Source organism: Felis catus, chromosome A2 (assembly GCF_018350175.1).
Source record: "Felis catus isolate Fca126 chromosome A2, F.catus_Fca126_mat1.0, whole genome shotgun sequence".
In the NCBI taxonomy this organism is placed as follows: Eukaryota; Metazoa; Chordata; class Mammalia; order Carnivora; family Felidae; genus Felis; species Felis catus.
The window spans coordinates 26426460-26440979 of NC_058369.1; the positions used below are offsets into that span (position 1 = coordinate 26426460).

The 14520-nt window shown below is 42.2% G+C and overlaps 1 protein-coding gene and 1 long non-coding RNA gene across 5 annotated transcripts in view; one reads left to right on the forward strand and one right to left on the reverse strand.

Moving 5' to 3' along the window:
* Window positions 1-312: 312 nt before the first annotated feature.
* The window catches only part of ACOX2 (acyl-CoA oxidase 2), a 30518-nt gene continuing 16310 nt past the window's right edge, over window positions 313-14520 (reverse strand). For all 4 annotated transcript variants that reach the window (XM_003982378.4, XM_019823487.3, XM_045051758.1 and 1 more), the window contains 3 exons: window positions 11222-11439; window positions 3948-4080; window positions 313-820 (listed from right to left, as the gene is read on the reverse strand). In XM_003982378.4, coding sequence (XP_003982427.1) covers window positions 758-820; window positions 3948-4080; window positions 11222-11439 — 414 coding nt within the window. In that variant the 3' untranslated portion in view covers window positions 313-757. The remainder of the gene's footprint in view (window positions 821-3947; window positions 4081-11221; window positions 11440-14520) is intronic.
* Window positions 3981-14520, forward strand: part of LOC111559428 — a 110998-nt gene continuing 100458 nt past the window's right edge. Inside the window, exon 1 of the long non-coding RNA XR_002740288.2 lies at window positions 3981-4102. This is a non-coding gene — a long non-coding RNA (uncharacterized LOC111559428). The remainder of the gene's footprint in view (window positions 4103-14520) is intronic.

Here is a 14520-nt window from a genome sequence, read left to right on the forward strand (position 1 = left end):
CTGTGAGATCATGACCTGAGCCAAAGTCAGAAGCTTAACTGACTGAGCCACCCAGGCTCCCCTGAGGAAAATTTAAGTTGTTTTCACTGTGAAAGAGTTGATTTTCAAAAACTGATATTTAGTTGTATTCTCAGGACTCTACATTTTATTTAGAGTATTAGGCACTTTCGGAGGATTGTGTGTGCACACACTGTGTATGTGCTTTTAAGCCTCAGATAAATGTGTGCTATAGATGTGATAACTAATAAGTTCATTGAGTTTTTTTAAAGACCTAAAACCCTGGTGTTTAACAAAATAGAAACTTCCAATGGATAGCGCTACTATTTTTTATTTCAAACATATTCAGAAGTAAAGAGAATAGTGCAAACATTCATGTACCTATTGATCATCTTCAACTATTTGCTCTTTTTTTTCCTCCCATGGATTATCTTAAAGTAAATCACAGATGTTTCATTCATTTCAGACTATGTCTCTAAAAGATAATGATTCTCTTTAAAAAAAATACACACTTTATTGGGCGCCTAGCTGGCTGAGACGGCAGACTCTTGATCTTGGGGTCGTGATTTCAAGCCCTGTGTTGGGCGTAGAGCTTACTTGAAAAAACCAAAAAGATATAAATGTATGCATACTTGAAAATATATAAAGTGTATATGAAGTATACTTTAAAATTTAATGCTATATATGCCATTAATGCTATATATGCCATTAAATAGTGCCATTATCACATGGTGGTGCCTCTTGAATGCTGCTGATTATTTCACAGCTTGGCTCTCGAACTTTGTAATAGTGGTCTTAAATATTTCTCATAGGCAGGGTTCCCCTGTTTGTAGAAAAAAGTGCATTGTTAGGATATATCTGTCAGGATTAATGACTTTTACCTTCAAATTAAGTTTTTCATTTAAAAAAAGTAACATTACATAAGATGCTTAATTTTAAAAATTATTTTTTAAACCTATTTTGTGTGAACATATGGGGAACATTTTTTCCAAAGGGCATCCTTCCTTTTCTCATGCAGATTTTAAATTGTATGCAGGTGGCCAATTAAGAAACAGCTTATCATTTGCTTTTGGAATTTAATACAAATAAAATGCTTGACTTTTTGAGGTTCTTTGAAATTGAACATTTACCCACAAAGCAAGGGGCCAGAAGGCGGAGCCAGATCACATTATCTCCCATTGTCCTCTAATGTATGTCTTGATTCTTTCCTGCCCAGCTCTAGCTTCATCTTTTATATTGTTTATTTACTTTTTTGCTTGTCTAGGCTAAAAACTTTAAGCTCCTCATTGAAGACGGTGTTTGTGACTTTTTTGTTCTCCCCTGTAGCCTTAGTACCAAGAATAGTTTCTGTCATGTGGCATATGCTCAACAAATATTTGTTGAATGACTGAATGAATGAATCGGTAAGTATGTTTAATGCATCTAGCAATTACTTGGACACATTTTTACAATAGAATAATTGGGGGAAATAGGATTCTTGTTTTGAAAATATCCCCAGTGATTCCTGCACTGTTTGTATCTATAGGGAATCACTTAAATATGAGTTCATGTACGGAGCAGGAACAACCTTTTGTAGCTCACTTTGGAGAACCTGGCTTGAAATAGCATCCAGATTAGGAGGGAAAAAAAAAGCCAAATAATACACCATGGCTAGAGTGAACCATGAGAGAGCGCATCATTCTGTCTAGGGATAAAGCTCAACACTCAACCTGCCTCAGCTAGAAGAGAGACTGTCTTATGGTTCTAAGACATTTAACTTAGCATAGGACTTTTCTTTTGGTAGAAAATATCAGTGAAATATATTCCTGTTTGTACTTTTGTGTCTCCAAGGAAGGTTCAACGTAGTTGTTGTTTTAATGTATTTGAAATACCTGCAGTGTGCCATTTTCTACTAGTGCAGATGAGGAAAAATGTCTCTTACTGCAGCTTCAAAATTATAGCAGATTAGAAAAATATACCTTAAAGTGCTATTTTGGTGGACTCTTGAGGAGCCAGTAACATAAGATTATATATATATATATATATTAGCAGTCAACTGACTCATTTTAACTAACTGGAGACATTTCGCCAAGGTCATTTGTAATCTCACATTCCTAAATTGCTGTGCATGGAAGAGCCACGTTGCTGTACCTGTCACCTTTGTAGCAAGGTGATGTAAGCCAAGATGGTCAGAGTCTGCAGCAATGTGTGTGCAGCAGGTTCCTTCATCTTACTGTGTGGGTCATAAAACTATGTTCATTTATTCCATAAATGCAAAGTGTCTACTCTGAGCTAGATCCTGGAGTTAGGAAGAGGAAGAGTCCATTCTGTTCACAGTCAAGTAGCAGGAGGTAGGGAAAAGAGAAAAGTGAATGGGATGAAGTGCATAATGTTTTATCTGTTGATGCTGTAGGCCAGTCATGCCCCTCATTTACGTAAGCCTGCCCTCATATAGTATCCAGATTAAATGCTTTTAAAATAAAGGTTAGAAAGGAAGTAAAACAAATAAGAACACTCCCTATGTTCTTTAGTGAAGATGAGGAATCAGAAGAAGTGGCATATTTCCTTGTGTTGCTAGTTAAGCAGGTTTGAGCTAGATACGTCAGCATTTGCTGACAGGTGTTACAGCAGTCAGTTTTTCTCCGGAGCACCAAAGAGCATACACTTATCCTTAGACCACAGGAGCTAATCTGGAGTAGGAGGACTGCTGTCGTTTTATGACACGATTTAAATATTAGAAAGTAGGGAGATGTAATTATTAGAAAAAGTAACACAGCACAAGTAGATTAACTGTATTAAGAAGTAAATGTATCATATGTTCTTTAGGTAAGTTCTTTATATTGTTGAGTTAAAAGGATGCCTTCTTGGAGACAGGGAATGACCAAAATGGATTGATTGGCCTTCTATCTGACAAGCCTCTTGGAGGTAACCAGTTCTGTTACAACTTTAGATAATCGTGTTAAATTAAGCCATGAGGTATGACAGGATGCAAAATGCAAAGAGCAAGTCTAACACCATGCTAAGTGTGAATGAAAGCCTGAGAGTTGCCAGTTTTATAAGGTGTTAAGTAAGACACCTTTTTTGAAATTTGACCTAAGGGGTAAAAAAGTAAGCCTCGCTATCTGAAAACATATTTGCACCATAGACCTTAAAATAATCTGTTGTGTATCTATAGACTATTGTTTTGATCATCTGTATCAAATCTATTAAGTATTAGTTACTGAATTCTGAATATAGGGTTTATTTCTTTACTCTGCTTATTGTAGTCATTGACATTCATAACCTTTCCCAGTGAGGCTTACAGCAGAGAGTCTGGGGCGCAGGCCCCAGACTGTTAGGATTTTATGAGTCCTCCCCTTCTGTTAATGACCTAGAGTTCTGGTATTCTCTCTTAGACAGCTGGGGATCTTTTTGCCATAACCCTTGTAATTGTTTATATGGCTTTCCTGGGCTGCTGATGGCAGTACAGCAGCCTTCTTTGTTCCTGGGATTGTGTTCCTCAGAATGGATAGGAAGGAGGCATCTCTAGCAGACAGATGTGAGAGCGATCTCCCCACCCCAAGTTTCCTATCACCCATTTTTATCACCACAAAACAGAGTTAAAGGCTGAAAATAAGATGGCTAAATCACTGCAATGATTTATCTTATTTTTGTGACTTAAAAGCTAGTTTGCCACTATGTGTATATGCTCTTGAGTATGTCAAGCCACGATTTAGAGCTTGGGCCCTCCTCCTAATTCCCTTTACCAAATTCTGAGCAATGCATTTTGCTGATTGCAGTCCAGACTCCGAGTTCCTGCCAGACCACATCCCTACTCTTGGTTTCTTTTATGTATTCTCTTTTAAACACACGTGCTATGCCAAGCAATTTCCAATCTAATGGGAATCAATTAAAATGAGAAAACATGGAAGTGTATTCACTGCTTGTTCTCTGCTTTCTTACATAATTTATAATGTGTTCTACTCAACTACCTGAGTATTGGTCGGTGACCTCTGAGCCCATTCGAATAGACGTTCATAGACATTGCCATCGTAACAGCCAAGTGCTGAGTTTAAGCTCTGATCCGTGAAGTCAAAAGCATCAGTTAACAAGATGGCATCCTTCCTGTGAGAGAAAACAAGAGTTTGTGAGTATTTTAGATTGCTCTTATGAATCTAATTAATCAGGGATGGTGAATAACAACACCTAATTAGAGGTTGCATCATTATTCACTTTTGAACAACTCAGCTTTAATTTTTTAAACGTTTTAATTTTTGATCAGTTATATATACCATAGTACAAAGAGTCCAGTAGTCTTCAAGGCTTGTTAGTTAAAATCAGTATATCCCCGTCCCACCTCTACTTCCTCCACCCTGCAATCAGTCTTGGTCTTTTAGCTGCTATTTTTGGTATTTACTTGAATATCTCTAAATGTCTTGTTTGGATTGCTACTTCTTGATTGTTCAGTTTTAGATATTGTGTGTTGAGTCTGCATTACAAAAGATATGTTTTTAGTCCCCCTCCCTTCACCCCTATCTCATCCTCGCTCTCTCCTGCTTCCCCTTGGCCTTCCCGCTCCCAATATATAGTTTAAATACTGGTCAGACTTGGATTTGGTACTTACATGGTTATGACTATATGTCTGCATATTATTGTGACTTTATGTATCCTGCTCACAGTTGAGCTGTGTCCCCACCATGTCTCTCCTATTAAGAGGGATCTACTTCCAGGCCTGCTATTTCTCTCTCCAACACTCATCATCCTTAGTGATTTCATTGTCTACCTGAATGTTCCTCTAAAATGTGACTTCTCAGTTCATGGATCTTCTCCTTTGACCTTGTTCTACAGCCCTGTCTTGTGATTCTCCACGAGGATCCCACCCCAAGACTTGACGGCAACACCTGTACCTTCTCCGCGATGCAGATGGCATTCCTTTCACCATCCCTGCTCTTTTAGCTTACTCCCTTTAGTCTTTTGACTCTGATAACCCTTTTTTTAATTTTCTGGGCTTTTTAAAGATTATATTATATTATATTATATTATATTATATTATATTATTTATTTTTGAGAGAGAAAGAGAGAGAGAGTGAGAGTGAGCAGGGGAGGGGCAGAGGAGAGGGCGAGAAGATCCCAAGCAACTCTACACTCAGCTTGGAGCCCCATTGGGGCTTGATCTCACCACTGTGGGATGATGACCTGAGCCGAATTTAAGAGTCCGATGCTTAACTGACTTAACTGACTGAGTCTTCCAGGCAACCCCCCTTTTTTTTCTTTTTTCAAGCAATAAAATGTGCTTTATTTTAGCCTATTGAATGAAATATTTTTTAACCTTTTTTTTTTTTTTAAGTTTATTTACTCATTTTTTAGAGAGCATGCACACGTGCAGGGGAGGGGCAGAGAGAAGGAGAGAGGGAATCCCAAGCAGGCTCTGCCCGGCAGCACTGAGCCCAATACAGGGCTCCATCTCACCCATGGTGAGATCACGGCCTGAGCTGAAATCAAGAGTCCAGTTGCCCAACGGATTGAGCCACCCAGGTGCCCCTGAATGAAATATTTTAAAAAATTGTTCACATACTTCTCTTTCTTTTTTAACAAAGGGTAGAAAGCATAACATGCGATTTTTTATACTCTTCCCTAGCCCTCCTTTCGCAAAGCGTTTGAGATGACTGGGATACTGTACCTACCTATTTTAATCCTCTCTGGATGACCCTTCATCATCACTGTGAGGTGATTTTCATTTAGGGCTGTTTATACTTCCTTGACCTTACTGGCACCTGCCACTTAATGTCGCTCATCCTCCTGGTGGTCTCCCTTCCTTTCTTATTCAGCTGAAATTCCATGGTCTTTTATATTCACTTCCTCAAAAATATATTCCACATTTTTCACTGACTGTGTGACATCACCTTTGTGGCTCTATATGGCCGACTGGAAATCAGTACCGACCGATGTAACGGGCTCAAGTGGGCCCTTCCGGCTGCCTAGCAATCCTATGACATTGCTCTCGTTCCTGTACTCTTTTATTCTCTTCGGGGATTATTTCACACCTTCTCTCTAATCCTTAAATCCATGCCACCTGCCTCCCTATCTCTCTCTCTCTTCGATGGCTCTTCGTCCCATTTCACTGATAAAATGGAAGCAGTAAGAGCACATCCACAAGTTCTCACCTGTGCACCTATAGGTATGGTGCTTTCTCTATTTTTAGCACGGGTATGCAGTTCTGGCTCCCAGCTCTGGCCAGTCCCTCTCTGTCCAGTAGATGCCTTCTGCTCTTGCCTACCAGAAAACGATGTTCTAGAAATTCTCTTGCCTTTGCCTTACAATGTCAAAGTCCCCATCTCTACTGAATCGTTTTTGCACGTGAACATGGTGTGCTATCCCCCATCTTAACAACAAGCTTTGAGTCTGTTTCCTTCTCCATCATCTATTCCAGATCTTGACTCCCCTTTATGATAAAGCTCCTTAAAAGTGTTGTACTTGTTTATGCTTTGCTATTTCTTCTTCTCCACCTGTTCTTGTAGACTGGATCTGTTCAGGTTTTAACTTCTGCCACTCTACTGAAATAGTTCTTGTCAAGGCCTCCTCTTCTTCATCTTTGGAGGGCCCCAAGACTCAGTACTCCAGCCTCTTCTCTGTATCCAGTCACTCCATGGGATATCCTCATGGCTTTAAATACCAGCCATATGCTAATGACTTCCAAATTGATCTCTCCAGTCTCACTTAACCTGCATTTTAACATCTTCCTTAATTTCTAACAGGCTCTTCAAACTTAACATGTTCAAAACCAAACCCCTGGGGCACCTGGCTGGCTCAGTCAATAGAGTGTGTGATTCTTGATCTCAGCGTTGTGAGTTTGAACCCCATGTTTGGTGTAAAGATTATTTAAATAAATAAAACTTAAAAAAATAAAGAGCCAAACTCCTGATCTTCTACAGCTTTTCCTGTGCATCCTGCCCAAACCTGGCACATTTATAGTAAATAGCTACTCTGGCCAAAAACCTGAGCTCCTCTCTGTTGCATACATCCTGTACCTAATCTGTCAGCAAATCCTATTCTATCTTCCAAATATATCCAAACTTTAGTCACCTCCCACCACCTCCAGTGCTGGCACCCAGTCTAACCCATCGTCATCTTTCACTTGGATTATTGAGGCAGCCTCCTAGCTGGGCTCCCTGCTTTTTATTCGTCCCCTGCCCAGTTCCTTACTGTCGCAACTGGAGTGATCCTTTAGAAAAATACATCAGATGACTTCAGACTGTGTCTTATGCTATGTTGAAAACTGTCCCCTTCTCACACAAAGTAAAAGCCAAAGTCTTAAGTCTTTGTGATGATCCCTACCCCCATCGTACCCCTCACCCCCCGCCCCAGTACACCCTACCTCTCTGCCCTCTGCCCTCACTCTCCACTTAGTCACATGGCTCCAGCCTCTGTGGCCTGTTCTCTGGATGGATGTGCCAGGCATGCTCTGGCCTTCAACATTTGTACTTCTCTGCCTGGAGTGCTTCCCCCCTGCCCACCCCCAGCCCATGGCTCCTCTCACCTCCCCTCCACTTGAGATCTTTCCTCCAACATCACCCTCTCTGGGAGGCCTTCTCTGACTTACTTAAAACCACTGTCCCTCCCACTGCACCCCCAGCATTCCTGATCCCCTTCCCTGCTTTCCTTTTCTTAGCAGTACCATTTTGCATACTGTTTGACTTATTTTTTCTGTCTGTGTTTGTCTCCTCTAGTCTACAAGCATTTGTGGCCTTTTCAGTCTGAAACTCATTACCTTCATTTGAAGAGTATTTTCTTGAATTATTTAATTAATGGCTTGTTCCCTTCTGTTTTCTCTGTCTGCTCTTTCTAGATCTGTTTTTTAGATAATGGACAGTTAGGATCAGTCTTCTTACTATTTTAATGTTTTTTCCTAATTCCTATCTTTTTGTCTTTTTGCTTTCTTTTCTGTGCAATGTATGCAACTTTATCTTCCAATCCTTCAATTGATTTTTTTCATTTCCACTATCATTTAAAAATTTTTTTGTGTGTGTTTTATTTATTTTTGAGAGAGAGAGAGAGACAGAGTGTGAGCGGGGTGGGGCAGAGAAAGAGGGAGACGCAGAATCTGAAGGAGGCTCCAGGCTCTGAGCTGTCAGCACAGAGCCCAACGTGGGGCTCAAACTCACAAACCGTGAGATCATAACTTGAGCCGAAGTCAGACAGTCAACCGACTGAACCACCCAGGCGCCCCCTGAATATTACTTTTTAAGAAATGACATTCTTGGCTTGTGGTTGGAATATTCCCTCTTAACTCTTTGAGGATATTACTTATCTTTTAAAAAAAAGTCCTTCTCCCAGAAGATTCTCTTCTACCTCCAAGTTATTTCGTTCTTGCTTGTTTGGGCTCTGTTTTATGTCAGGGGCTTCCCGCAGGTGTCTGGTGATCTCTGAGTGTCTGACCATAGCTAAGAGTGGGGCATTAGCTAGCTGCTTAGAAGTCTGGGTGTGCTTGTAGATATGTGGGATTCTCTATGGGGTGAATTGGGGGACCGTGGGGTCAGTGTCTTTGGCTCTCTCTCCTTTGGGCTTGTCAGATTCTCCAGAGAAGGAGTGTGCTATCATCTTCCTGTAGGCCACGAGCCTGGCTGCCAGCTTTCTGGGAACCAGGGAAAAGACGGCTGGGGGAGGGGGCTGTTAGCACGGGGCCTACAAACATTTGTTCAGGCTGCTGTTTTCTGAAGGGTAGCCTCATTCTCACCTATGCCTAATGTTCCCTGGCCCACAGACCCTCTATGTACCCTTCTGCCAGGGTGAGGTCAAGGAAAAGGCTCAAAACCACTCACAGAGAAGGAGGGGAACTGAGGGTTCAGAGCCTTCTCAAAGAGACTTCCAGCCCATCCTGTGGGTCTTATCTTCATGCCCATTGCCAGAGGTACACAGCGCTACTAGTTCTTGGGGTTCTTTGGTATAACTTGTTTCCCACTTCTGATTTATGATCCAGTTTCCCCAGGTCTGCTAAATCACTGTCCATTTACTTTCTTATATTTAGGTTTCCTTTCCTGTTTTCTTTCTTTTTGTGGGTCTATATCTTTTTAAAAGTTTTAATCCCTTTGCTGGTGTTTTGTTGGGTTTCAGGAGAACAAAAGTAAATGCATATGTTCAACGTGCCATCTTCACCTGAATGTCCCCCAACTGAGATTTTACGACCTTACGACCCCTTAAACAACTATAAACTGGGTCAGCTAAGTACCATTGCACACAGAGCTGGTTCTTAGCATCACATGGAATAGCGTGCCATCCTTTATTTGTCATCTCAGAAATCAGAGGTTGATACTAAGTAATCAGGCAGAGAATTGTGACACAGAACTTTTGTAAGCATGGAGTCTGTAACATACCTGACAACCTTGCAATAATAGGAAGATTACTTAAGTACATATGTGAGTAAATCAGTTTGTGGGTTCAGTGCACACTTAAGTTGCCTATTTGTGTCAGTGCTGCTGGTCTTGTCCTAAGTTGTAAGTCTTTGGCACCAAGGCAAGCACTTAGAAATGCCGTTGCAGGTTAAGAACAATCATGCTTATGACGTGTTACGGTGATCTTTTGTGTTTCATCATCACTGCCAATCAGGGCTAGAATATTATTGTCTTCATGTACTTTAAATGCTGAGCATTTCCTGGGCTCCTGGGCGGTTCAGTTGTTTTAGCATCCAACTCTCGATTTTGGCTTAGGCCATGATCTCATGGTTGGGTTCTAGCCCCTCGTCGGGCTCTGAGCTGAGCGTGGAGTCTGCTTGGGATTCTCTCTTTTCCTCTCTCTCTGCCCCTGCCCCACTCATGCTTTCTCTCACAAAATAAGTAAACTATTAAAAAAAATACCAAGCATTTCCAGATTAGATACACTTGGGCTGAACTGTGCCATACTCAGTTCTGCTATTACTGGTTCCCACCACTGGAGTCTGTACATTAGGGAAAGTTTAATACCTGGGATATAATTCTATAAAATGTATTTTTGACAGTTTTGATTATTTAATTGAACATTTACCGACTGCCAAGTATCTGTTAGGTGCTTATGTGAAGCCATAAATGGTTTGTAACATGTTGCATGTTGTTAGAAATAAAACTAATTTGATCTAGTCTTTTTTTTTTTAACTTTGTCATGAGTAGCTTATTTTTTAAATTTCAAATCTTTTTCCTTTTTATTATCTTAGTCTTGTAGATTATGTGAGCTATTGGAGGTCATAGGGTAAGAGACACACACACACACACACACACACACACACTATACCACCCCATATAAAACGGCATCATATTTCCTCAGAAAAGGTTGCGTTCTCAAGGCAGCCCATTTTTCACTTAAGGACAGTGGTGACTGCTCTGTATTATTTTAATTTCTTTCTTCCAGTGCTCTGTTCAGGTTGGGGCTTTGGTTTCAATGTTTTTAAAGTGATCATTTAGATTATATATAATGTAACAGAATGAAAGTATTGCATTAATATGTCATGACCCCAAACTACACTGCATTATGTTGCATTTAAGAACTATTTGTATTATTGTTTTATGAATCAGTGTATGAATTGCTGAGTTTAAAAAAAAAAATCTCACCTTGGAGCTGAGGAAGGATTAAAATAAGTTTAGTCAACTTAGTAGGAACTCGCTTAAACACATTCAACAAAGACCAGGATGCGTTTGACCAGTAGCCCCACCTTAACTTTCATACAGTTGAGAACGCATACTCTGGGGTCAGACAGGCCCCAGATTGTATCTGGCTCCTCCCTGGCTGACTGTGAGACCCTGGGCAAGTTACCTAACTCCCCTCAGCCTGAATTTCCTCCCCAGTAAAATGGGGAGATTAACAGTATTTGTTTCAAAAGGCTATAAGGACTAAATGAGATGATGTATGTGAAAGCTTTTGGCATAATGCCTGGCACACATAAATGTTCCTTAAATGTGAGTCATGATTCAGACTCATTAAAGTTTACATATTATGGATATGTGGTATGCTTCCTTTAGATACTATTCCTATTTCCTTTACAATGTTGAAGAGTTCAATTGAGATAGTGAGATAATTTGTTTTTAAGCATTTATATTTCTAATTTTTTTTCTTTCACTAATCCATAATGCTTTATGTTGATGTAATTATGCTAGAGTGTAAACCTCTCCAGAGTGGTTTGCTGCTTTTGCCAGACCCCACTTAGCAAGATTTTGGAGCTGAAGATTTTGGAGTTTGAAGTGAACAAAGGGTCTAGGGCTAGTCTCTGAAGCTCACCATGGTTTGAGGGCCAGCCACTTACCGGATGAGGGGGAGCAGATCCAGGTAGGCTGTTCTCACCGCATCCACTTGGGCCCCAGATAGGAAGCCATCGTGAAGAAAGTCACCCGAGTTTGTCAGGATGCCATGTAAAGCATAGAGGTCACAGAGGCGTTTGAGCACCTGCTGAATTGCTGGTTCATTTTCTAGTTTGTCCAGAGTTTCTGTAAAATTCTTTACACTGACATAATGGCAGTGTGCCTAAAAGACACAAAGATACATTAGCTTCTGATTTCTGACCTCAGAAGTCCTGGAAGCTTAGGAAGACTGCTGGAATAAGCCCCCTGTGGCCATGTGTTTCCCAGCGGGCTGGCAGCTGCCTTTTCTCCTGGCTGTGGGTCTGACTGAGCCTTTTTGATAGTGTGTGTGTGTGTGTGCGTGCGCACGCAGGCGTGTGCTTATGTTGGGGGCTTGTGGGCTCTGGAGCTCGGCCCTTAGCTTCCTTATTTTGTTTGGGGGAAATTTCAAATAGATTTGAAAAGTAGAAAGAATACAGGGGTATTGGAGGCTGGCCTGGAGACAGTGGAGGACAGTACCACTCTTCTTGAGAAAACAGCTGTTTATTGTTTGCCATGTTCAAGGCAGTGGTGTGTGTGTGTGTATATATGTGCTTGTGTACGTTGTGGAGGAGAGAAAGTAGAGGCTCAAGATAGACACAAAATTTATCCCAGCTAGAGAGTAAACTCTGTGAGGTAAGCAGGGCTGTTATTTAGCCCATATCCAACAGTCTTGCTTTGTCACTGGTTAAAATAAGACTTTCAGGCTCCTGGCTGGCTCAGTCGGTGGAGCATATGACTCTTGATCTCAGGGTCATAGTTTCAAGCCCCACATTGGGCACAGAGCTTACATAAAAAGCGTAAAACTTTTGGTACCAGTTGGTAAGTGACCACTGCCCTCAACCCTGTGAGAGCCCCTTGGGTCAGCCAGGATCCTTCCCTGGGACTTCCTCCTCCCCACAGCTCAGCAAATAAAGGATGAATGCCTGGCCCAGCAGGAGACTTTCAGGCCTCTGCCTCCATTAGGCCTGAAGTGCTTTCTGACTGGCCCTTGCCCCTGCCCTACCAGTTGTTAGGTATTTTGAATATTCCACTTCTCTCCAAGACAAATCACACTATAGTTATCAGGTGAGGTATATGAATTCCACGGGGGCAGGTGGGTAGGGAGGAAAGGAGAGCATATTAAATTCTTCTCAAATCTTTATGTATAGACAGATTAGCTGGTGATCTCGTCAAAATGCAGATATCCGGATAGCTTCCCAGTAAGGCCTTAAGTAGCTAGGCTTAGACTGTCTTGAGGGTTCAAAGAAATTTACTCAGGGGGACAAAGAATGGGAAAGGCCATTTGAGTCAGGGGGGATTTCCTGTGCACATGGCTGTACTTGCAGGAGGCTACAAGCAGTCTACTGAGGGGAGGACAGACTGTACACATTAGGGCAGGTGGGCCACCCGGGACCTGGGTCAGTAAAGGGCCGTGAATGACATGGTTGGTGATGTGGAGAGCAAATGCAAAAGAAATGTAGATGAAATTAAATTTCCTTATAAGTTGCAGCCCATTGACAAGTACTTGAGACGGGCTGAATGTGACATTCCTCCAGGAACTTCCAACTGCCTTAATGTTAATACCTTACTAGAGGAAAAAGCCTTAGCTTGACAACAGCCGGGTCTTCAGGATCCTGTAACTTATGAAAATCCTTTCAGAGACTTCCTTTGTGTCTACCCCTCCCAGCTTAAAAGTATATAATCACTTGCTCCTTACAACCCCACGGCAGCTCTTTCAACCCGTGGGTCCTGTCCCCGTGCTTTAACAAAACTACCTTTTTTTGCACCGAAAACGTCTCAAGGAAGAATTCCTTCTTGACCGTTTGCTCTTGAAGCCTGCATCAAATCACATCAGTTGGGGTTTCATTTTGTGGGGGTCAGAGAACCACCAAAGTCTTCCACAGGGAAGTGACCCCATCAGGTCTCTCACTTTGGGAGGGATCTGCCTTTCCCACGGAGCCTCCGCATGGGTGCGAACGCCACCACTTTGCCACCTGGACCTGGTGTCGTCACAGGCATGCAGAGTTTGCAATATTTGGCGGTAGAAGAGGGACAGATGTGCTCTGCTGCCTCTGTGGAGTCAGACAGCCCTCCGTGCTCAAACCGGATAGACCCTGCTCCCCTGTTCTAAGCTGAGGGCCACATCCTTAATTTCTCAGGACCATGGGTTGTGAAGTGCAGTGATCAAAAAAGAACTGCCTGAGGGCCCCGGCCTCTGCTTCTGTGACAGGGTGAACCCCACTTTGGCGCCATGCTCTGAACACAGCGAACTTTATTTACTTTTTGTATATGTTGGTTTAAATCTTGCATCCTGCCTAATTTGGGTGAGGGGGTGGGATGTGTTGCATTGCCAGGTGCATCTTTAATTTTACATGTATTAACTCATTTAATCTTCATAATCATCATAAAAGGTAGGTACTGTTATGAGCTCCATTTTGCAGATGAGACTGAGGCACTGAAAGATTAAATTCCTCGCCCAAGGTCACATGGCTAGTAGTAAGTGGTAGCAACGAGATCCATATCAGAATAGTCCACCTCCCGGTTAAGAGTCTGTGCTCTTAACTACTACGCTGTGTTGCCAAAGCCAGTAGAGACCGAGGCTGGATTATAGCGGGTGCCAGCATTTGCTCCAGTGGTGCTAGGGACTGACATCTCTCCGAGGCAGGGTCTCAGATTATAGGGTGAGAGCCCATCCATCAGAGCTCAAAGTTCCTGTCGATGCCCCTTTGTTTTACATACTGGGAAGTTACAGGCCAGAAAAGGAAGGACAACCAGGGGTCAGTCACATAGAGAGGAAACTCCTACAGAACTTAGGCCAGGGCTTGTTCCTTGTCCACCACTCTGCCACTGTCCCCAGTCCCCTTGTGTTGTTGTCACTCTCTACCTGCATATTTCTGGTTTCTAGATGGGACCCGGTGGGTGCTTAAGGTTCCTGCAGAGTACGTGGTTCTTCCAAAGCAGGAAACTCAGACATTGCAGATTTCTCTGCCCATTATGACTTTGGAGATTTATCTTGGGCACCGTCTCCCCAGGAAGCCACTATTCTTCAGCTTACAATGGCTGGGGGAGAAGGGACTTGCTCTTCTCCTCTAGACTGGCTGAGCTTGGTGCCTCTAAAACTTGGGGATCACCTCCCTCCCTCACACACAGTGGCTCTCTGGGGACACGGCTTGCATCCATGAGGGAAAAGAAAGCAAAGCAAAGCATCATAACTATTTCCTACCTCTGGGACTTCATTCCTTTT